This window comes from Podarcis erhardii (genome assembly GCF_964252035.2).
Source record: "Podarcis erhardii genome assembly, chromosome: 12".
Lineage (NCBI taxonomy): Eukaryota > Metazoa > Chordata > Lepidosauria > Squamata > Lacertidae > Podarcis > Podarcis erhardii.
The window spans coordinates 40,735,175-40,759,508 of NC_138513.1; the positions used below are offsets into that span (position 1 = coordinate 40,735,175).

General features: G+C 42.2%; 1 protein-coding gene across 1 annotated transcript; it reads left to right on the forward strand.

Annotated features, from left to right (window-relative positions):
• Window positions 1-15: 15 nt before the first annotated feature.
• KIAA1143 lies at window positions 16-23,212 on the forward strand. The gene is made up of 3 exons (XM_081834000.1): window positions 16-223; window positions 6,778-6,925; window positions 20,501-23,212. Exons 1-3 carry the CDS (start codon window positions 116-118, stop codon window positions 20,704-20,706), a joined length of 462 nt encoding a protein of 153 aa, XP_081690126.1. The 5' UTR covers window positions 16-115; the 3' UTR covers window positions 20,707-23,212.
• Window positions 23,213-24,334: the final 1,122 nt, after the last annotated feature.

The following is a 24,334-nucleotide window of genomic DNA, read 5'->3' on the forward strand; positions in this document are numbered from 1 at the left end:
GAAGGGAAAGAAAGATGGCGGGGAGCGGGGTGGGCGGGGCGTCGGCGTGACGTGACGTGACGTGAGGCGCCGTCGCTCGGCGTTCACACAAGCCTAGGTTTACCTCAGCGGCACCATGAGCAAAAAGAACCAGGTTTCGTACGTGCGGCCGGCCGAGCCCGCCTTCCTGAGCCGCTTCAAGGCGCGAGTCGGCTACCGGGAGGGGCCCACGGTGGACACCAAGGTAACGGCGACGAGCGCCCGCCCCGGGGCCAGGCGGGGAAAGGCGGCGAGAGGGTCGCCCTGGTGTCCGGGCTTCCGCGCTTCATAGAAGCGGAAGGGCCCACCGAGGTCGTCTGTAGTCAGCGCAGGGATCTTTTGCCCAGAGTGGGATTCGAACCCACGACCTTGAGCATAAAGGGTCTCGTGCTCCACCCGGCTTCCAATTAGGGTTTCCCATCTCTGTTCTGGCAAAAGGCGGGGCGGTTGGGGGGGGTCGATTCCCCCCCCCAATCTGGTGCTGAAGCGACTTCAAAGCTTTGCCCTGACATCATAGCCCCTCTGGAAATGCCACAATTTGGACAGACCCAAAGCTGGAGTACATGGCCTTTTACACACCGTTTCAAACACAAATACGTTTGGAGAGGTTCCCTAACTTGGATCCTTGCTTAGGGATCCTCTCCCTAACAAGTTAGGGATTCCTAACTTGGCAAAGATAGAGAGATGATTTGAAATAACAGGACAAAACTATCAATACAGGATGTAGTGTATTTATTTATTTATGTATTTATTAATAAATATTTTTATTTGAATAAAAATCCCCCCTTGAATAACTTTCTTTCCCTGGAGTATCTCTCCCCCCCCCCCCCCGCATTCTGTTCTCTTCTCTTAGGGAACATCCTAACTAATGAGATCCCAAATCTTTCACTCCCAAGTGCAGTTTTATTCTTTAGCCAGGGTGGATCCATCAGTGTGTGCAAGAAAGAGATGGAGATAGTAAAATAGCTGCTTTCTTGAGAAAGGAAGGATCTGATCACAATGACTGGTGTGCTGTTTTTGCAGAAACAAACAGCAGAGGGAGTGCAAACTAAACTGAATTAATCTTACTCCTTGCACTTTGCAGCATAAATGGCCACTTTGACCAACGATCCCAAACTAGCATGCATGGAATGGCATTGCTGGCTTTTGATCTGGTGTCAAACCCTTAACCTGTGCTTCATTTGATAACAGAAGTTATAGGTAGATCCCCTCCCCTAAAAAAAAGCACACTCTAAATGCCTACGATTTAAATAGGAACATAAGAAGAGCTTGCAGGATCGTACCAATGGCTCATCTCACCAGGGTCTGAAATTAGCAGGGCGCCAGGAGCATTTTGCATCTAAAGATGCTCTATTTGCGAGCACCTCAAAAAGTCTAGGTGCCGTTTTTTGAACCTGGCTGACACTCAAGGATTACTGGAATGTATGTGCTTTGAAAAGGGACATGGGTGGTGCTGTGGGTTAAACCACAGGGCCTAGGACTTGCCGATCAGCGGTTCAAATCTTGGCAACGGGGTGAGATCCCATTGCTCGGTCCCTGCTCCTGCCAACCTAGCAGTTCGAAAGCACGTCAAAGTGCAAGTAGATAAATAGGTACCACTCCGGCGGGAAGGTAAATGGCGTTTCCATGTGCCGCTCTGGTTTGCCAGAAGCGGCTTAGTCATGCTGGCCACATGACCCGGAAGCTGTACGCCGGCTCCCTCGGCCAATAAAGCGAGATGAGTGCCGCAACCCCAGAGTCGGCCATGACTGGACCTAATGGTCAGGGGTCCCTTTACCTTTATGTGCTTTGAAGGCTCAAAATATATATTAAGGATAGACAATATGTTAAGGTGTTTAACAATAAAGAGCAGTTTTGAAAACAAGTGTGGTGCCAATATTTTTACTGTAAACAGCAAATTAAACATGTATTAACAATTTCTGCTAAAAATGTGATATTAACAATGTGTCACTTATGTGAATTGCATTTTAATTCATGCTTATCAAAATAATAACTAAAAAGTGTTGCCGACCCCCCCCCCCATGGCGACTAGACATTCTGTTTTGGCCCCCGCAACCCAGACCCCCGAAGCCATTTGGCACCTACCTTTTCTGTCCCGGTTTCTAACACTGCATCTCATCCATCATCCACAGTACAGTGGTACCTCAGGTTAAGTACTTAATTCGTTCCGGAGGTCCGTTCTTAACCTGAAGCACCACTTTGGCTAATGGGGCCTCCTGCTGCTGCCACGCCGCTGGAGCACGATTTCTGTTGTCATCCTGAAGCAAAGTTCTTAACCTGAAGCACTATTTATAGGTTAGCGGAGTGTGTAACCTGAAGCGTATGTAACCTGAGGTACCACTGTAGCCAACCAGATGCCTGTGGGAACCCCCAAAGCATGACTTGAGCACAACAGCCCTCTCCCCACTTGGGATTTTCCAACAACTGGCATTCAGTAGCATCACCGCTTCAAACAATTGGTCCTAAACCCAGAGAAGTGCCTATGTCAGATTTGCACGCATAGCCAGGCTCTTTGTCTCTCTTGACATAGCAGCCCTTGGGCTTTGCGCCACCAGCTGTTTGCGAAAGAAGTGGGTGAAGACTGAGCTTTGAAAGTGGTTCGTGTGAGTGAGACACAGTCCCAAAACAGATATGAAAAGCCCCGCTGCCCAGCCCTCGAGTGCATGCAAATAAGCTTGTTGGATTGAATCTCTGTAGGCCTCTCTTGCTCTGTACGAGGGTGACACACAAATTCACAAAGCATTCCATATTTTTAATATTTAGGCTGTTGAAGAAGGCTTCCGCTGAAGTCATTCTAGAAATTAATAATTGTATAATTGTAGAAGTCTGCCGTGCTGGTTTGGTTGTGAAGCAGCTGATAAATAAATTAAAGCCAAATAAATAAATATTAGAGCCACCCCAGACTTGTGCATGTTTATTAAACATGTGACTGCCCCTTTGGCTATAAAACAGGGGTAGGAGTTAACGTTTTACCCTTAAAAGGAGCATGTTGGCGGAGGGGAGTGAAACTTGCCCACCCCCCACTCAGCCTTACCCTGACATGCTCCTCTGCTTTATGTAGTTTTTTTCCTTGCCAGTATTGGAGTCAGGCAGGGAGGGGCAGCTTTAAGCAGCAGAGAACAGGGAAGCAAAGATTGGGTGGGTGGGTTTGCCTCTCCTCCCCTGTGGGCTTTTAAAAGTATAGTTACATACCCTCCCCCCACTGTGTGGACAGAGCATGGATCACTCACTTGGTTAGAGTGAGGTGCTGATAATTCCAAGGTTGCAGGTTCGATCCCCATAAGAGAAAGCTGCATATTCCTGCCTTGCCAGGGGTTGGTCTGATCACTAGGGTCTCTTCCAATTTCATGATTCTATGTCTATGTGAATTAGCATACAATTATTCTCTCTAGCCAAAAGCAAAGTCCAAAAGACTCAAGCCATGCAGCAGTCTTGCTGATGTTAATCAGGTCTGGGTCTAGTCACAGAGCAGACCTTCTAGGAAGCCTATACACACTGCCTTGGCAGGGCAAAAATCTAACAAGTAGCACAGTGGTGCCCCGCAAGACGAACGCCTCGGAAGACGAAAAACTCGCAAGACGAAGGAGTTTTTCGTTTTCTTAGCCGCTTCGCAAGACGCATCTCCCTATGGGCTTGCTTCGCAGAACAAAGCTTGCCCCGCAAGCTCCGGGGATAGCGGGGAAGTGCAGCGCGTCTTCCCCGCTGTCCCTGGACCTCTTTTGAAGCAAGGGGTGGTGGGGAGAAGATCGCTTCTCCCCGTTGCCAGCCCTGCAATCTCCAGGGACAGAGGGAAAGGCGCGCGCGCCTTCCCCTCTGTCCCCGGACCCCTTTTGAACCAAGGAAGCGCGTGGCGCTTCCCCTCTGTCCCCGGACGGTCTCCATAGTAACGCATTGATTGATTTTCAATGCATTCCTATGGGAAACCGTGCTTCGCAAGACGAAAAACTCGCAAGAAGAAAAAACTTGCAGAATGAATTAATTTCGTCTTGCGAGGCACCACTGTATTTTGCACGTGGAGCTTGCAGCCAGACGTTGGGAGTATGGAATGCTCCTGTTCAGGGTTCCAGCCTGCCTTCCAGCCATGCCCTTTTGCAAGACAGACCTTTTCTGCAGTGGCTCCCCACTTGTGGAATGCTCTCCTCAGGGAGGTTCGGCTGGCACCTTCATTATACCAGGCAAAAACATTCCTCTTCAGCCAGGCCTGTGACTGATTGACATTTGATGCCCTTTTGAATGTGTTGCGTGAGAGTTTTGTTCTTATTTTTAATTATGTATTTTGTGTTTTTTGTAATGTAATTTTATGTTGTGAACTGCCATGAAATCTCCAAGTGAAGGGCCATATACAAGATAGATAGATAGATAGATAGATAGATGATAGATAGATAGATAGATGGATGAAGGGCCGTATACAAGATAGATAGATAGATAGATAGATAGATAGATAGATAGATAGATAGAAGGTTTAGTTTGGACAAACCAGGCGAGATCTTTTCTTAATGAACAAATTGTCAAAGGGAGAAAAGGCAGCAGAGTATGATAAAGAGGAGGAAAAGTAATATTTCCATTTGTCCTTAGTAACAACGCTTCTCTGACAGTTTCATGCAGTGTGATGGAAACCAATTTGTAGCTCTGCATTTGATGTCTCGTAGGTTTGATTGTTTTCCTATTCTGCCTGCACTGGGGCTACAGAAATGAGAAGCAGTACAAACCTTCAAGCTGGGTTGCTTTGCGTAGATAAAAAGCTGTCACATTTTGTATTTTAGATGCAAGCTGACTGACTAGTTGCACTTCACAGAAATCTGAAAGCATTTGAGTTGCTTTCGGTATAAGCTGTCTTTGAAAATTACAGATTCGCAAATCTAGACTGGATTCCAGAAAGATTGGGTGGATTCCCATTGGGCTCCCGGAAGGGCATATATATACTCATGGGGTCTGAGCTGGCGCTGACAGGAATATGAGACCTTGGGTTGTAGTGGATAGCTCCATGAAAATGTCAACCCCGTGTGTGGCAGCTGTGAAAAAGGCAAATTCCATGTTATGAATTGCTAAGAAAGAAATGGAAAAGAAAGCTGTTGATATCCTAATGCCACTATATAAACTTGTGGTGCGACCGCTTTTCAAATACACTGGGTACAGTTCTGGTCACCTCACTTCAAAAAAGATAATGTAGAGCTGGAAAAGATTCAGAAAAGGGCGCCAAAATGATCAAGAGAATGAAGCAACTCCCCTATGAGTAAAGGTTGCAGCATTTGGGGTGACTAAGAGGTGAACGTGGTAGAATTTTATAAAATTATGCATGGCAAGGAGAAAGTGGATAGAAAATGCTTTTCTCCCCCTCTCGTGGTTGTAGGGGTAGAGGGTAAAAATCAACAAAAATCACCTGTCCTGTTCTGTTAGTGGAGGCGTCTAGATCCAAAGGTCTTGTGCGAGTGCAAGGGCACCAGTTGGATTCTACCTGTTGATTCTAGCTGATAACTGGAAGCAAGTTTTATGTAAGATTTTTGGAATCTGTAGCTGTAAAGCAGCTCAAGAACATTACTTCTTTTGCTTACTACTTTGCAATGAATGCTGCAATACTAAGCATACTTACCTGAGAAAAAATGCATTGATTCCTGTCAGACTTTCCAGTGAAAATGTCTAGGATTAGGCACAAGAGTTGACATGGTATGTTCAAAAGTCCTTTAAACAGCAATCCTCAATACCCGCTCAATTGGAATTACTCCTGTTTAGGATTGGGCCTTTATGTTTTATCTCAGCAAAACCTAGAGCGGCAGGTCACTATTTATCCCAATCGACAACTGAAAAATGAACTGAGGCAGTGAAGGTGTAGTTTGTCCACGGGCTAACTTCACGGCAGAGGTAGGACCTGAATGCCGCTTCATGTTTAACCAACACCAGACTGCACTGACTGTTAATTGTCTGAAAGTTTTGTTTTCTTTCCTTTTCTTTTTATTAGAAAAGTATTGGTTTCTTACTTGCTGGACATAGTACATAATTAAATGCATGGTTTGCCTCAAAGGGGCATTCTTACAATAAAACTAAATGATGTGTGGGATTCAGGTGATGTAGTTGTTATTAGAATTATTTTACTATATAAAAGAAGACCCTTCAGAAAGAACAAGACTCAGGAACCTTTGACCCTCCATGTGTTGCAGAACTACAAGTCCGTTCAACCCTGATCATTGGCCATGATGGTTGGGGGTGATGGGAGTTGCAGTCCAACAATGTCTGTAGGGCCAGAGGTTCTCCAGTCCCAACATAGAAGATAACAGGGAGAAGCTGTTCCAGCCAACCTTCTTCCTGACATTTTATACAGTGGTGCCTCGCAAGACGAAAAGAATCCGTTCTGCGAGTCTCTTCGTCTAGCGGTTTTTTCGTCTTGCGAAGCAAGCCCATTGACGGCTTAGCGGATAAGCGGCTTAGCGGCTTAGAAAAAGGGGGGGAAAGGAAAAAAACCCCCGCAGGAACTCGCAAGACATTTTCGTCTTGCGAAGCAAGCCCATAGGAAATTTGTTTTGCGAAGCACCTCCAAAACGGAAAACTCTTTCGTCTAGCGAGTTTTCCGTCTTGCGAGGCATTCGTCTTGCGGGGCACCACTGTAATTTCATGTTCTGCCAATTCCGATTATTGTTTTGTCTTTTCCTTAACCCAAGAGAACTGGTCAGATGGTAGTAGATGACTGCTAATCTTCCTTCTCTTACCTTAAAATTATTTTGGGAATGACTGTCTGAGTAGCTTAGATTTCCTCCTTTCTTCCAGAGAGAACAGCTCCCAGCTGATGACGATGACGATGGAAGCGACAAAGAGGATGAACAGCCACAGGTGATTGTTTTGAAAAAAGGGGACCTGAGTGCCGAAGAAGTGATGAAGATTAAAAAGGAGGTTAAAGAGACTCCCAAAGCCACAGGTACGTTTTGTAAATACTAGGTTCAGCATTCTTTACTAAGCAGAAGGACTGTTTCTATCAAGCAGCCTTCTAATTTGTCAGTTACTTTGGATACGATGCCTATCCAACCCCCTGCTCTGCTCACTTTGATTCCTTATTGCCCCTCTCCCTAGCACTCTCTCTGTCTTGATCTTCCAGTACTGCCACCAATTCCCATTTCCCTGGTTTGCCATTTCAAGTTGCTGCCTTTCTCCTTTCTGCATTACAGCTGCTTCATTTCTCTAGGGGCTCCTTTGGGTGTGCTTTCTCTCTCTCCTCCTAGCTTTAGTTAGAGATAATAAGGTTAGAGATGCCAGGTGGAACTTAACAGCACAAGCGTGACAGCCACGGCAAAGGGACAGAAAGACATAACCACGTTTAAGGCAACGGCTTACTGTTCATCTGTCTCGAGGGACGATGGACAATGGAGTGCGCTTCCCGGGATGAAATCAAACAGCTGGAGAGTCACAGCACTCGCTGTGGCTGCAGAGGCAGATAACTTGTAACTGCTGCCTCCTGCATTGTTTTTGCTGCGTTATCAGCACCAAAGTGGCCTCTCTAAGGTGCAAACCTGGGCACCGTGTATGGAGGTCATGGGCTGCTTAGATGAGTGTTTCCCAACCTTTTTCCAACCATGGCCCCCTTCTGAACTTGTTTCCTTCCTGTGCCCCCCATGGACACAATACAAATCTGAGGTTCTGCCCCATTAACAAAAGCCTGCCCCCCGACAAAAATCCTGGCTACGCCCATGCCCCCCCTTGTCCTACTGGTAGAAAGGTAGCTATTTTAATGTTTTGTATGTAAACAGTTATTTGATACACACAGGGGGAAACCTACATATACAGTCCAAAAGGTGCACAGGGAGTTCTGTATAAAGTGGAACCTCGTGTTACGTACCGTCCCCCTAACAAATGCTTTGGGTTATGCGCTCCGCTAACTCGGAAGTAGATGCTCCCGGTTGCGACCTTTGCCCTGGGATGCGAGCGGAAGTCGTGCTCCGGTGGCGCGGCAGCAGTGGGAGGCAACATTAGCGAAAGCGCGCCTCATGTTACGAGCGGTTTCCGGTTACGAACGGACCTCCGGAACGGATTAAGTATGTAACATGAGGTACCATTGTATATGGGAGAAATTTTAAAAACAAGTGGTCCCGGTTACGAACGGACCTCCGGAACGGATTAAGAACGTAACGAGATACCACTGTAGTTGGGAGAAATTTTAAAAACAAGTGGTCCTCACTGACCTGGTGCAAAAAGATCTTATCAAGCAGCTCTGGCTTGCCCAGCCCTATCCATTGTTGCCCCACCACCACACTTACCTGACCTGGGGGTTCTGGATCGTGGGCTCTACTTGTCAAAACGGGAGTCTCAGTGATCGCCCTCTCCTGCCGGAAACAAACCAGGACTGCTCCAAGAAAACACACATGGCAAAAAGGAGCGCTAGGCCCTGGTGGGCCGCCCCCTTACTCGCTTGTGATAGGCCAAGCGGATAGCCAGCCGATCAGGATTTAAAAATAAAATAAAATTGATTTCTCCCTTCTCACTTCCCTCTGTGGCCCCCTAGCCTCATGCTGTGCCCCCCCCCCCATTTATGCAATTTTCACCTATGCCCCCCTTGGAACATCCTGGAGCCCCCAGGGGGCCATATGCTCCTCCATTGGGAAACACTGGCCTAGATAACAAGACACTTCACTGATGTGGTCCAAAGGAAAGCAGACCAATAGATTTGGCACCAGCTTGGCTGCAGGAGTTGGTGGAAAGAGGTGTACAAGACACCACCCTCAGGTTTTACTTCTGAAGCTTTTCTCACAATTGAGTACAGCCACAAGGCAGTGGAGGTTTACTTCTCTAAGTTTTCCTTCTCTAAGATGGTGTACCTGCCCTATTGACAAACCCCATCTGCCCCTCACTTCCCTCTACAGCATGCGCAGAAACTGCCTTCTTGACCACTTGAACCGGCACTTGGTCTCGTCCGCTCAATCTGCCAGAGCCTGTATTCGCATGCAGGGAAGTTCCTAACTCACAGAAGGTTTGGGACCCATCAGCTACCCTCACCTGGTTTAGCCATCCAGTTGAAGCTGTTCCCAGGGTGTGGCTGCTGTCACATGCTGACAGCTTCTAGGAGCCGCAGGTGAGAGCTGAGTGCTGGGTGGGGGACCAAAGGTGGACAAACTAACCCAAAATGAGCACAATGTGCCCCCCACCAGAGGTACAACCTCTCCCCTAACACCCCTTACACCCCAGCTGCTTATAATATTTTATATTTATATATATATATATATATATATATATATATATATATATATATATATCACAATGCACACAAAGATAGACAGGAACACAGGAACACACAAACATCAGTTTGGCAGTGATTCCACCAACCACATTTCTTCAGCGGTTAAAGCAGATCTCTCCTAACAGAATTGTTTTTAGCCACAATCTAAATATTTTCACTTAACCTTAATTTATTGGTAGAAGCTAAATTAGTTTCTAAAAATGAAAAGAGCTTAAGTCTGTCTCTGCGCAATATTTTTCTGTAAACCTTCCGCTTGAATCCTAGAGAGAATTACTGTCCTGTCAAAGGTAATTTTTTCTGAGATAAAATTTCATAGAAGCAGAAAATGGTAATTGGTGTATAATGCCTTTTTCATGTATTCATTATAATCTCTAGAATTGATTTTTTCTGCTCCTTTTCTAGTACATCTGGCCTCTGGGACATCGTAATGTATGCACAAGTCCAAAAACTTGGCAGCGAGTGTCCTTACTCATTCAAACTGTAATATTATTCTAGTCTTGTTCAATTTGCTTGGTCTCTCTCTCTCTCTCTCTCTCTTGTTTAGTTTTTTTTAAAAGCCATATGCCACACATTATCTGCTTGGGCATCAAAGTACACTTTCTACATCCCAAAGTGCTGCTTTAGCACTTTGTGAGTTTGTGCTGACGTATAGCTGATCGGCAGCCTTACTGACTTGCTGTTATTTCTATAACCTTGTGTACCACTTGACTTTCAACACTGGGACAATAGATTGGTTTCCATCGCTCTTTATTTCAACACTTTTTTCAGGGGAGAAAGAGAGACATATTTAATTTAATGATGCCGGTGGTCTGAGAATTGTGAGGTACCATACCAGTGGGAACATTAGAGCAAATCCTTTCTGAATAAGTGGCTAGAGGAACACGTACAGTCGGTGCTGGAGAAAGCCAAAAGGTTTGCAGTTAAGCTATTCAATCTTCTGCCGTTAGTGAGTAAAGATCATGTTGATGAGCCCTCAGCCCTGCCGTGGTGACAGATCTACATGGCTTTCCCTCTTCTGTCTTGAATTGCTGGCAGGCAAAGGAAGCCTGGAAGAAAGCTCCATTTAATATGGGACTCTAATATGGGAGAAAGAAACTGAGCTCTGTTTTGTGTCTCTTAAGTTCTGCACAGCATTGTGGAAACTGAGGATTGTATAGATGCCTTTGCAATCTCACAGTAGCCCTATTGAAATAGACTGTTAAGAGGGTGGCTTCACAATATAAGTTTTTAAAGCATGCCCCCCCACAAAGCATAATATATGTGTGAAACAGATGCATGTTTTCAGTCACACCATGATCCCACCATGTGTGCATTTATTATCATATAATGTAAAAGTGCCCTGACACCTTTCATTAGTTTTACAATCAATTTAACATTCAGAGTTTGACTTCCTTCCCCCTCTTTCTGCAGTTCCTTAAATTTATTTTTTAATATCTTCCACATATCCAAATTTGCTCATTTAATTGTCTACTTTAAATATATACTCTTATGAGACTGCAGGTTATTACAACAATCCTGCCAATGTTCTTATCTGTTTGCAATTTATCTGTAAATATTCAACAAACCATTTCCATTCTTTTATAAAAAGTTTGTTATCTTGATTTCTAATTTTCCGGTAAGTTCCACGATTTCTGCATATTCCATAAGTTTTTGTATCCATTCTTCCTTTGCTGGGACTTCTGCTTCTTTCCACTTTTGGGTGAGTAGCATTCTTGCTGCTGTAGTAGTATACATAAATAAGTTTCTATACAATTTAGGTAGTCCCTATAATTCCCAAAAGAAAAGCTTCTGGGATTCCCCCCCCCCCCCCAAGTTATTTTGAAGATCCTTTTCATTTAATTGTATATCATTTCTCAGTAAGCTTTCTCCAAGGCTTTCTTAATCACTGGAGGAATATGAAGTTAGTTCCCCATCATCTGGAACTTCTCCAGGTTTTCGTGGCCAGGGTTCAAAATCTGAGGCGGAGGACTTTATTTGGGAAGGACCAGGAAACTAGTAAGATGCTTCCTTAGAGCCGCTGCTGGAGAGCTCAGCCTCTGAAGGTTCCTGGTCCAGGACCACAGCAATGACACAAACAACATTTGTTTAAAGGATTTTAAACGTCATTTGTTTAGCATTGTCCCCAGTAACATTGCCAGCTATTTTTAAAACATTGGTTTCCTTGTTTGTGCCAAATATGTTCTTCCTGGGCAGTCTTAGCTGTGCTGATCTGTTAAAGTTTTAATGTCGTTATTAATGTTTTATTTCTCTTTCTGTCAAAATTAACTTCTGCTTCATTTCTGTAAAACCTAACCATTCACCGGCCTACAACTGTCAGCTCACTTTCGATAAAAAGCAATTCCTCTCAAATTCCTGGCTTTGGCTGTTGTCAGGCTTCTAACAGCATTTGTTTCTTTTACAAATCCGTATCTGAACCTTTCAAAGATAGATAGCTCATCAGTTTCTGGAGGTCATTGGCCCAACTGTAGGATGCGGTAGAAATCCATCACTCTTGTATCTCAGAATGGGTGAGATGTATTTTGTTCCTAGCTAAAGGAAAAGTATCCTTTTTTTTTCTTGCTTTTTTTGCAGGTCCTCACAAATCAAAGTTGCTTTCCTTCAACATGTTAGCCAAGCTGATTTAGGACTTCATCTCCTCTTTCTCATTCTTCCTGCAAACTGCTTGCACAAGACTTTACCTGTAGTCATTCCTTGCTGATTTATTCCCCAGTTCACCACTGCTGACAATGTGGAGCGGAGTCAAGGGCTCCCAAAATTGGTTGGTGTTGTTGATTGAAAGGCTTTGATCTCCGCGAGCCAGTGTATCCTATCCTAGTTCTCTCATCTCTGTCTGCTGGCAGGTTTTCTTTTCTTTTGTAGATAATCTATGAGTCAAGGTCTGATTTTTGGTGTGTGTGTGTGTGTGTGTTTCATTAAAAACATGGTTACAGCATATTTATGTCAGATGTCAGATGTCAAAGCGATAAATAACCAGCTGACATTCAGAAGACATCTTAAGGCTTCAGGGAAGTTTTTAATCTGTGATATTTTAGTGTATTTTTGGTTTCTATGGAAGCCGCCCAGAGTGGCTGGGGAAACCCAGCCAGATGGGCGGGGTACAAATAAATTATTATTATTATTATTATTATTATTATTATTATTATTATTATTATTTATACTAGTCCCTCTGATTTCCACATCATCAGAAAGATCAACCCTCTCTCAGTGCCACTTTAATTAACACACCGCCATATGATCTAGAAAATCCACCATCTCAAAATGGTGCACGCCCCCTCAGGCATTGACGTCTGTCTGCTCTGCATCGTCTACAATCATGAGCAGGGTGGATAAAAATCAATGTTATTTTTAATATTTTTTTTAATGGATTTTTTTAAAATTTAAAATGGATTTTTTAAAATTTAAAATGGATATTTAAAATGAAATGCTTTTGGAGGAAAAATATTTCTAAACGTAGTTTTCTGTTTAAGTTACATTATAGTCCAAAAGCTATTCATCAGGAAATAAAGATTTGTTTTAAGTTTTTCATGTGTGCTAAAACTCAAAGTTTTTTTAAAAATTGTTTAACCAAATCAGTTAACAAACATGGATACATATGCTATAATGTTCTTGTTTTAGTTAAACAAATTTTTAAAATTGTTATTAAGGAAATGATTATTTTTCTCCTTCCAGTAAAGTACAGCAGAAAAGTTGTCCAAATATAAACAGTTAACTTGTTCAATCTCACCATAATTTCATAATTATCTGTCTATGTATTTCTAATAGTATAACCAAATCAGTAATTTTTGATATAACTGTAAAAACTACTCTGAAAATTTATTATTCCAAAAATGAAATATTGTAAATATTAAGATTATACCAGCAAGAATGAGTCTTTCTGTAAAAAAGAAAAGAAAAAAAGATTTAAATCAAGTCTTACTGACTAGTGATTTAAATCGTGATTTAAATCGATTTGATTTAAATCAAATCCGCCCTGATCATGAGCTTTCTTTTGAGTCAACTTTCTGCTCATCACCTGCTCTTCCTGCCAGCCCTTGGAGCCAGCCACTTTCTCCCAGTGCTGGGAGAAGCCATCGTAGCTGTGCTGTACCATTAATTTTGTTTGGAGTTCTGGCAGCTTTCAATGGAGACAGGTAGCGAAGTGGGAGTCTTGGCCAGTCCATGGGTAGTAAGCCATAAAACGAGACCTTGTACGGCAGAGCAGAGAGAAAGAGAGAATATCAGCCCAGCTCATTCCTTTTTTTTTTTTTTAAATAATTTTTATTAGTTTTCACAACAATAAACAAGAAAAAAGAAAACAAACACAACACAGAAAAAACAAATAAACATAAAACATGACTTCCCCATACCTCCTTTTCACTGCATCCTTATTCCAAAAGATTTTTTAGCAACCCTTTAATCAATTTTTCTATTGGTTCTCTTTAAGTTTCCATAAAATTATTATTTACAGCTGTAATTCTCTGTTTCTCACCCCTTAACATCTTAACAGTCCTCAATTTTGCAGCAGTTTTTAAGATATACTTTAAATTTTTTCCAGTCCTCTTCCACCGCCTCTTTCCTCTGGTCACGGATTCTGCCGGTCATCTCTGCCAGTCCCATAAATTCGGTCACCTTTGTCTGCCATTCCTCCAGAGTAGGTAGTTCTTGCGTCTTCCAATACTTTGCTAAAAGAATTCTTGCCGCTGTAGTTGCATACATAAAGAATGTCCTATCCTTCTTTGGTACCAATTGGCCCACCATGCCCAAGAGAAAAGCTTCCGGTTTCTTTAAAAACGTCCACTTAAGGACTTTCTTAATTTCATTATAGATCATTTCCCAGTAGGCTTTAATCCTTGGGCAGGTCCACCAAAGGTGGTAGAAGGTTCCTTCCGACTCATTGCATTTCCAGCAATTGTTATTGGGCAAATAGTAAATCTTTGCAAGCTTGACTGGGGTCATGTACCACCTATATATCATTTTCATTATGTTCTCTTTTAAGGCACTACATGCCGTAAACTTAATACCAGTGGTCCATAACTGTTCCCAGTCAGCAAACATGATGTCATGACCTATATCCTGTGCCCATTTAATCATAGCTGATTTAACCGTTTCTTCTTGTGTATTCCATTTCAGCAGCAAGTTATACATTCTAGACAAATTCTTAGTATTGGGTTCTAACAGTTCTGTTTCTAACTTTGACCTCTCCTTCTGGAATCCTAATTTCCTGTCTTGCTTAAATGTCTCATTTATCTGATGGTAGTGCAACCAATCTCGAACTCTATGCTTTAGCTTATCATAACTCTGAATTTTTAGCTTTTCACCCTCTTGTTCTAAAATTTCAGAATATTTTGGCCAGTCAGGGTCCATATTAAGTTTTTTCACTGCCTTAGCTTCCATTGGTGACAACCACCTGGGGGTTTTACTTTCCAACAAATCTTTGTATCGATTCCAGACATTATACAGTGCTTTCCTAACAATATGGTTTTTAAAACCTCTATACACCTTTACCTTGTCATACCATATATATGCATGCCAACCAAAGTTATTGTCATACCCTTCCAAATCCAAAATGTCTGTATCCTCAAGAAGTAGCCATTGCTTCAACCAGCAGAATGCTGCCGATTCATAATAGAGCCTTAAGTCTGGCAGGGCAAAGCCCCCTCTATCTTTTGCATCCGTTAAAATCTTAAATTTTATTCTGGGCTTTTTGCCCTGCCAGACAAATTTTGATATATCTTTCTGCCACTTCTTGAAACAGTCCATCTTGTCCAAAATCTGTAAGGTTTGAAATAAAAACAACATTCTTGGCAATACATTCATCTTAATGGTAGCAATTCGGCCTAACAAGGAAAGTCTCAACCTTGACCATATTTCTAGATCTTTCTTCACTTCTGTCCAGCATTTTTCATAATTGTCTTTAAATAAATTCACATTCTTAGATGTTAGGTTTACCCCCAGGTATTTCACTTTTTTCGCTATTTCCAAACCAGTTTCACTCTGAAATCTCTCTTTTTCTTCCATTGTTAAATTTTTTTCCAACACTTTTGTTTTCTGTTTATTCAATTTAAATCCTGCTACATGACCAAATATCTCAATTAGTTCCAATACTCTTTTAGTACTAACATCTGGCTGTTGCAAAGTTAACACTAGATCATCTGCAAATGCCCTTAATTTAAGGTTTTTGGGCAGATTTCTGTTTTTTTGACTCTTGATGCTAGATTACTAGAAATCCAAATTTGGTCAATTCTGGTCCATGTCATTTTTGCTTCAGAGAAGAAGGTTCCCTCTCTTTCCAGGGGGTTCCTTGTTCTCCAAATATCAATAAGGTCCATGGTGTCAGTCATTTCGAAAAAAGTCTTTGGTAGTCTCCCTTCCTTAGAAATCACTTGTCTCTGTGCTTTATCCATATTTGTGGAGACGACTCCGTTCATGTCCCCCATCATGACGATTTTATAATCCAAAAAGTCCATTAAAGTCTCATGCAACTTCTTAAAAAATTCGGCCTTCCCTTCATTGGGCGCATAAACTACTATCAAAATTTTTTCTCCTTGAATTTGAATTTCCACTGCCAGGTATCTTCCTTGTTCATCTTTAAATATCATTTTTGGAGCCAATTTTTCTTTTGCATAAATCACCACGCCTCTTTTCTTGACCTTATCTGATGAGATAAATTCCAGTCCCAATCTCTTGTTTGTCAGAAGCTTCCTGTGAACCCTGGCAATATGGGTCTCTTGTAGACATATTAAATCTAATTGTTCTTTCTTTAAAATATGAACAACTTGATTTCTTTTTCGGGGAAGGTTAAGACCGTTGCAGTTCCAACTCAGAAGTTGCAGAGACATTTTGTTACTGGGTATCTTTTCCGCCGACTGCTCCAAGCGATTGTTCCTCCTCTGTTGGTGGTGGGTTCAATCCAAATGATAGATTTGCAATATCCGTTGGCTCTCTCTCACTCACAGTCCCTTTCTGTAAATCCTCAAAATGTTTCTCCAAAAAGTGTTCCTTGTCTTGAATTGTTTTTATTTTAATCTTCTTCCCTTTAAAGTTGAAGGACAATCCTTGTGGGAATTCCCACCTAAATGGAATGTTATTTTCCTTTAGCAGGTCGACTAGATTTTTAAAGTAGGTTCTTACCTCCAAAATATACCTGGGGATATCTTTAAAGATCTGTATCTGAGAGTTTTTAATCACTAATGCCTTCTGAAAATGTAAGTTCAGTATTTTATCTCTCTCTTCCTTGGATCTCAAAGTGATTAAACAATCCCTTGGCTTCTTGCCTTGTCTCCTGCCCAGCCGAAAAGCTGTAGTTATCACAAACTCCTCCTCTCCTTCCAAGTCATCATGCCAAAATTCTTCAAAATTCTCTGTAAGGAATTCCACAAGGTTGTCCCCTTCGTTCTCAGGAACCAATCTTAATTTCAAATTTTTCCCTTTTCTCTCCAGTTCCATCAAGGCCAAAGTTGCATCATGTTCACTCACTTTTTTTTCAATTGGCGCAAATCTTTCTTTTGTCTCCTCAGCAGTACTTTTAGCACTCTCTGCAATTTTTCTTGTTTCTGAACTTTCTTGTAATAACCTATTTATAGAGTCTGTATTAGATGATATTGTTGTCGTGTTCAAGTCCAACCTCGCTGTCAGTTCAGTCAATTTCTTAGAATTCTCTGTAGACTGCTTTGTCAGCGCCTCCAAAGATTGATTTATTTTAAACAGTGCCTGTGTCATAGATTCCATTGATGCTGTTGTTACTTTTTCCTGTGCAGCTGGTACTCCTGACATAGAGCCTCTTTTCATTTGTGCTTGCTTTGTTTTGGATCTAGTTGATATTTCATCGGCAGGAGTGCTCATGTCAAGGTCGTTCTCACAGGAAAGATTTCAAGTGGAAAATCCCACTATTTCTTCCTTGATGCAGCTGTTTCCCTTTAGCCCTCTAGAGGGAGTAAATTGTATCCAAATAGAAATAAGCGTCGAAAAAGAAAAAAGAAAGCATATAGCATTGAAATGTTCCAAAAGTCCAACTATAGACCTTTACTTTGTTTCAGTCTGAGGTGTTACTGTTTTAATCCACTAAAGTCCAGTTATTTTGTATCAAATAAAGTCCAACTTTGTATCCTCAATCTATTTGACAGATCGCTTTCAGGCGTTCACAGATCAGGCAGCCCTGTCCAGGGGAATCGGCAGTGCAAGATTTCCCGTTCAAAATCATTTAAAGCAGGATAAACAAAGTCCGATTCTTTCCTTCCCCCCTTCTCCTGCCCGATGGGGGGAGGTCCACTTTTGATGTCAGGTTTAGCAAAGTACAAAGAGCTTTTCTTTCAAATACAGCTTGCTTTTTTCGTTGCTTAATTATTCATGCAGTTCCGGGAGGCAGACTTCCTTAATTTTTGCCTTCCCGTTTTCAGCCAAATATCCGAAATTAGAGTCCCGTTAAACTTGTTTTCCGTTCTTACTCACGGGTGTTGCTGTCAATCTGTAGTTTCAGGAAGGAATCGGCGCTCTCCGTCAATGGCGACGCGGCTTCGCTCCGTGGGCTGGGTAGCGACTCTCAGCACCGCGCTCACTCCCGGTGCCGCTCCGGAGCCTTTAAAAAGGCTCCTTCACAGTACCGGGGGGCGCAAAGGTGCCCACCGAATCTCCTTGCTCACAGGCTTCAGCGCCTGTGATTTTAGGGGTCCCCCGCTCGCCGTAGCGGGTCAGACCCGAACTCACGGAGCAGTCCTGCTTCGGAGCTCGAAGCTAGGACCGCCATTAAACGCTGGCGCCGACCGGAAGTCTCCAGCCCAGCTCATTCCTGCCCTACCTGTTCTGCCTTATTTTATTCAAAAAGGCAGCGGCGTCGAGCAGTGATGGAGAACCAGCTCTTGTTTTTGCTGAGGTCTGAATGCGAAACTCTTAGAATACATAGCTGAGTTGGGCTTGGATCCCAGAACTGGTTTTAAATAGTGTAATTGTTACGACAGGAATGCATTCTCTTCTCTACTTTGTTGATATTGAATCCACCTTTGCACTGCTTTCCATGACAGCCTTGATGGAAAAGGTACCATGTACCGTCACAGCTGTGGCTTATTATAAATCTCAAGATAATGGTGTTGCAAGGGCACAGAGTAAGTTATTAAATGAAGATCAATCAACCACAGTGTTTCTGGCAAGTTTCTATTAGAAAATTGATTTTTAAAACATTCTGTTACTTAGTTAAGAAAAATGTGTTGCCGAGGAGAAGCCTAGATTTTTCTTTCAATGCTCCGCCACCTATAAATGATCAAAATTGCAAGCCATCTCAGCATAAGGCTTTGCTTGTGATTCATGACACTAGCTTTCATAACCTAGCAAAACAATTTTGAGATGCTTCAATCTTGCCGATGATCTTCATCTCGCACGTTACCAGTCTCAAGAGTTTGTCTTCATCGACTTCCTCAAGCAACATTTACTAGCCTTCACATACTGCATTATGATGCCCTTTATGCATCCTGGTTGCAATCCATCACTCAGTGCCTCTTATGCAACCACCATTTATTTCATTGTGGGTTTCACCTAAGCTGTGCTGCGGGGTTTGGTAGGTTATACGCCTTATATGTGCACAATGAAATAGTTTCAATGTATTGACCAGACCATGATTTGGCTGTTGTGAATGAGCTATATTCTGTCCTTCCAATAATAATAATAATTGTGGGAAAATGGTTGTTTGTACATAAGAGCATGGGCGAAAGTTTATTATTGCAAGGTGATTCCATAGCAGAAGGCATTGCTTGGAGCATGAACAACGCGTGGACAGCTCATGCTGTCCCGATGATTGGTCCACGTAGCATAGCCTGATCGACTACGTGGCCTGGTGTGATGGCATGGCATTGTCCTTATCTGCCGGCTGAGGGAAAAGTTGCTTCTTGGTATTTGTATCTTTTTGGCTACACACAATAAATGTTTGGCTGCAGCAGCTCCTGAGGCAGTCAGATTTCTTCAACCCATCTTTGTGTGAGACTGATTATTACTGATGGCGAGCAGGTTCTCGTCATAATAATAATAATAATCTTTTTCTTTTATTTCTTTTACTTCTTTATTTTTTCTTTGTTCTTTTTTTCTTTTTTCTGATATCTTATCTTTCGTTTCACTGCTTTATTGTGAATAGCATTTTATAGAGGTATAAATAACTGTAAATATGAAAAGAGACAAAATAGTCTCTAATTTTTTCCCCTTGGTTAGATGTATTTTCTTTTTCTTTTGTATTTTCTTTTGTTGTGAATATGTATGTTTTCTAATTTGTACTTAATGAAAATATTTTATTAAATAAAATAATAATAATAATAATAATATATTTATTCTCATTGTACAACCTGTGTACAGTGAAATTAAACGAGCCTCCCTCCCTTTACATACTCAAGATTCCCTTCCTGGTTTGTGGTAACTATATTATTTTATTTATTAATTGCATTTATACCCCACCCTTTTCTTCAACGAGCTCAAGGTGGCGTACATTGTTCTCCCCCTCCACTTTTAACCCCACAACAACCCCTAGGCTGAGAGGCGGTGACTGGCCCAAGGTCACCCGGTGAAATTCATGGCTAATTTGGGGATTTGAACTCTAGCCTTCCGGGTCAGAGTCTATTAAATCGGGCAAGAGGCAGTCCTTAATTTCAGTAGGTCTGCTCTTACAGTAGTTAAGCTTGGTTGGATACCATCCATACTGATAGTACCTGGAAAAAATAAGGAAACTTTCAAGTTTAGGGTCGTTTTATTTTTTTAATTTTCATTTATGAATACGATTTAAGTTAACTGTGTGCTTTACCTACTACATTAGTTACGAAGATTCTTTGTAACGTTTGCCAGTTTCCTTCAGATAGTTGCATCAGATTTCTTCCACTCTTGCTCATTTTGAAGTCAGGCTTTCATGTATGAAATTTTGTGAAATTTCATTGCAGTGGGTCAGATCAACATATTATAGTGGCAGCACATCACTGGACCAACCTGACCTTGTTATGACTTCCACCACATATAGTGTAACAAAGACAGAATGGGGGGGAGGGTATTTAGACATATTAATATTGAGAAAGACAGAATGCTACCTTATAATGGCTTAGACCATTGCTTCATTTTAATATTGTCTGCAGTGGCTCTACAGAGTTTCAGATTGTGGTGTCTCTCAGCCTTTGCCTGAAGTAAGCTTATGCACTACTGCAGCCTTTTCCCAGGATACTTGAGCTATTCCGTAGGATTATCATACTTTTTTGAAACTCAGAAGGTGGGAAAGTGGAGATGTGAGAGTGTGCACATAAAAGACTATTTGCATTCTTACCCTAGATGAAGAAGCTGAATCTGGAGATGGAAAGATTATGTTTAGGAAACCTCCGAAGCGTTCATCAGAAGAGAAGTACTCCGGTTTGACGGCCACATCAAGTAAGAAGAGGAAAGAGACAAAGAGGATTTCTCCAACCTCCCAAAATGCAACCAAGCAAGTAAAAAATAGCAGCTTGCTTTCGTTTGATGAAGACGAGAGTGATGATTAGGAGCAGATTTGGATAGACATACAGTTTTTCCTCACAGGCAGAAAGTTGAGCTGAGCGCACCATGGAAACAGACATGGAATGGGACTTTTAATTTTATTTGAATGCACATCTGTAGTCATGAAAGATCTTTGAACAAAACTATGGAAAAAAAATGAAATCCGTACAAGTTTAATATTCCACATAATGGAATCTTTATTGGTGCACATATAAATTTTCAGAGAGATTTATCTGCCAGCCAGTCCCCTTATTTTGTTTCACCAAGAATTTAGTGTCAAAAGATGGCATCTGTATGTGCATATTTACTCAATTACACCTGATTACCCAAACGGAGGAATGTAAGGTCTGTTTGCTGTGGACTAAAAATGTATAATGTTGCTTTGGCAAAGCTGTCTGTCGTATGTCAAAGGACCGAAAGAATCGCTGGGATTCTGATCACACTGGGCATATTGATTTCAAAAGAAGAAACCCTGCCGCAGTGTGTCCTTTAGTGGAAAAATATTTGGAAGTTCAGTGTGTTCTGTAACCAGGAATGGATTGTGTGTTGCTACAAAACATGTAGCAGGATTAACAATGTAAAGCTTCATCAAGGAGCTGGTCTGATGTTGCTGGGTGCAACAGCTGTTTTTAGTATAGCTGATATTTTAATGCCACGATTAAATGGCTGCGTGAAATTATTTTCTGTGATTCCATTTTTACCCACTGTTCTTGAGAGAATAAAACTGTTTCTCCTCAGGCTATAACTTAAACTTTCTTAGCAGTATTTCCCCCCAAATTATAAATGATTATCCTTTAATCTAGAATGTAACAGAGGCTCCAAACATATGGAGACTAGAAAGACCCCAATGAATGGATTATCCAGTCTCACTCTGAGTCTTAAGAAAGGATATCCTGTTTCTAAAGCATTCGGGACAGATGCTTAGGTACAGCCCACTTCTTTCTTATATGACCTCACATCATCTCTGATAACTAAGAGTACAAACTATGGTTATGCCATTGAGTTTCACTTCCTCCTTCCCCATGTGTCTTAGTGACAGCAGTTAAGCATAGCATCCTTTCCCCTTGGAGCAGACAGTGAAGCTACTCAGCATGTGCAAATGTCCCATGTGGAGAGGCAACACAACGTCTTCCTCAATTTATTTCACTAATCCAGAGAAGGGGACATCACCCAGTTACAGAGTTAAGGACATTCAGCAGGCTTATGCCGACTATGATAGCCAGAAAAATATCTATGGCAGGCATCTTCCCATACGGGATTTGTGGGTGCATATATCTGTATGTAGTTGGCACCACATATCGCTGGAAGTTCCTAGATTCATAAGAGAGGAGGTGCAGAATTATCATCATTGATGCCTGTCTAGCCATGGCCACTGTGGTGATACATCAGACTACTGCAACAGCTGAATGGCTGATGGTAGCAACTGCCTTTACTTCCCTTCCTGATATTCCAGGGCTACAGCAACACATAACATCGCCATGTGCAAACCCTCCTCCTGACAATGTGACACATTCTCACACACTTGGTAGAATAGAGTATGGTGAAGAGGAGACCTTCTGTGCCCGGGTGTCCTCTGGACAGAAAGAGTGACTGATTTCTTGGATAGTTTATGAACCAAAGAGTAGCTCCATCTTTCTGCAGATCAGTTTGTGTATTGGAATGCATATCTCTGAAATTCAGCTTTCCCAAGATACAGTGGTACCTCAGTTTTCGAGCGTCTCAGAAGCTGAACGTTTCAGTTTTTGAACGCCAGAAACCTGGAAGTAATTGCTTCCGTTTTTGAACGTGTCTCGGAAGTTGGACGTGTTTTTCAATTTATCCAATTGAACTAAAATGGAGCTTACATATACACTCCCTTCCTGGTTGGTTCCACTGCCATTTCCCCTTTTCAGCAGGGTTGAAAGTAATAAGGATACAGTAATAAGGGACAGTTGATGGAGCAGAAGCTTTGGTCTAAAAGAAGGTTTGGCCTGCAGGTCGTGGTTAGAGACCAGGCCTGGATTTGAGAGAGATGGAAGATGGGCTGCTGAAAGGAGGGAAGAACTTTAAGGATGGAGGAGTTCTATTAGAGAGAAAACAGTTTAGATTCAGGCAGAAGATGTGGGTGGGGTTATTTGGAGGGGGATGGAACTCACCCGTAACACAAAAGCACACACTGAAGTTGCTGAACTACAACTCCCATCATCCCAGACCATTGGCTATACTGACTGGGGCTGATGGTAATTGGGTTCCAAGAACATCCATAGACTTCATGCCGCTATAGTAAGCCTAAACAGGTATGCACATTGTGCAGGTGGGTTATATGCATGATTGTAGACTTCCATCTGTTGCTAAACTAAAAGGAAAACTAATGTGCACTTCCAGAAGAAGAGAAAGGGCAATGAGAATTCTGTGTTTCTGGGATGTGACTATATCAAATATTGTTTATGCTGATCACCGTAGTGTATAGCTGTTTGCCTGCTTAACCAATGAATAAATGTACTCTCCAAGGAACTGGAAGTGCGCCAGAAATCCTCTGGACTCTGTTTTCTACACAGAAATGCTCCCTGTGCATTTTTTCCCACACAGTCGGCAAAGCAACTCACATTAGCTGAAAGGTAATTCCAGTGCTGTGTTTATCAAGGTGGTGAATGATGCCCAAAAGATCAAAGAGAATTAAATTGACCTTGAAAGCAGGAAGGGGGCTGGCGAGAGAGAGAAACCATCGAGCTGATTCTGCATAGGCAGAAACAGTTGTTAGGAGCATAGTAAGCAATTGTATTTCAGACCCGTCCTTTTTGAGAGTGCTACTAGGGTTCAGTGAACAGAGCAGGCAGGCTAGTTGCCTCTTTTCTTCACTGTGCTGCCCCAGGTACAATCTGCCTTCAACAGGTTCATTATTGGCTTGGTGGCTTTTCCTCTGTCTGCACACAGTTCAGCAGGGACAAAAAAAGCACTCGGAGTGGGGCAAACCTCCCAGTTGGTTCTGAATCCTAACCTGTCCTCCACAGGCATAGTTTTCAGCAAAACCTGCCTAGAGCTAGGACTGGGCAATATATCTATATATCGTTGCAAACTGGTTTGAAGTCCATATCATGATAATTGGTTTCATAATTTTTGACCTGGCAATATATTGTGAATCGTGTGTGTGTTTATGTGCAATGCAAAAATCATGATGCAGGAAAAGCCATGAAGTCAGCCAATGCCTCTACATAAAGCTCCATCCTTGTTTCAGACATTGTGATAAATCAATATACAGTCTTACCTTGGAAGTCAAACGGAATCCATTCCAGAAGTCCGTATGACTTCCAAAACATTCCAAAACCAAAGCACAGCTTCTGATTGGCTGCAGGAAGCTCCTGCAGCCAATCGGAAGCTGCGGAAGCCCCGTCAGATGTTCAGCTTCCAAAAATAGTTCGCAAACCGGAACAGTCACTTCCGGGTTTGTGACGTTCGGGAGCCAAAAGGTTTGGGAGCAAAGCTGTTCAACTTCCAAGGTATGACTGTATTGCAATGTTTAGCTGTGATATATCGTGATGTTGAAAACCAAATATCGCCCAGCCCTACCTAGAGCCCTCTGAATGAGTTGGGCTGGATCTACAAATATCATAGCTATCAACCATGGGGAAGCGGGGGGAAAGGGCCAGGGTGCAG

Coding starts and splice junctions, on each gene's coding strand:
- KIAA1143 (XM_081834000.1), top strand. CDS start 116: ATGAGCAAAAAGAACCAGGTTTCGTACGTGCGGCCGGCCGAGCCCGCC. Junction 224..6,777: donor GGCCCACGGTGGACACCAAG/GTAACGGCGACG, acceptor CCTTTCTTCCAG/AGAGAACAGCTCCCAGCTGA. Junction 6,926..20,500: donor AGAGACTCCCAAAGCCACAG/GTACGTTTTGTA, acceptor TTCTTACCCTAG/ATGAAGAAGCTGAATCTGGA.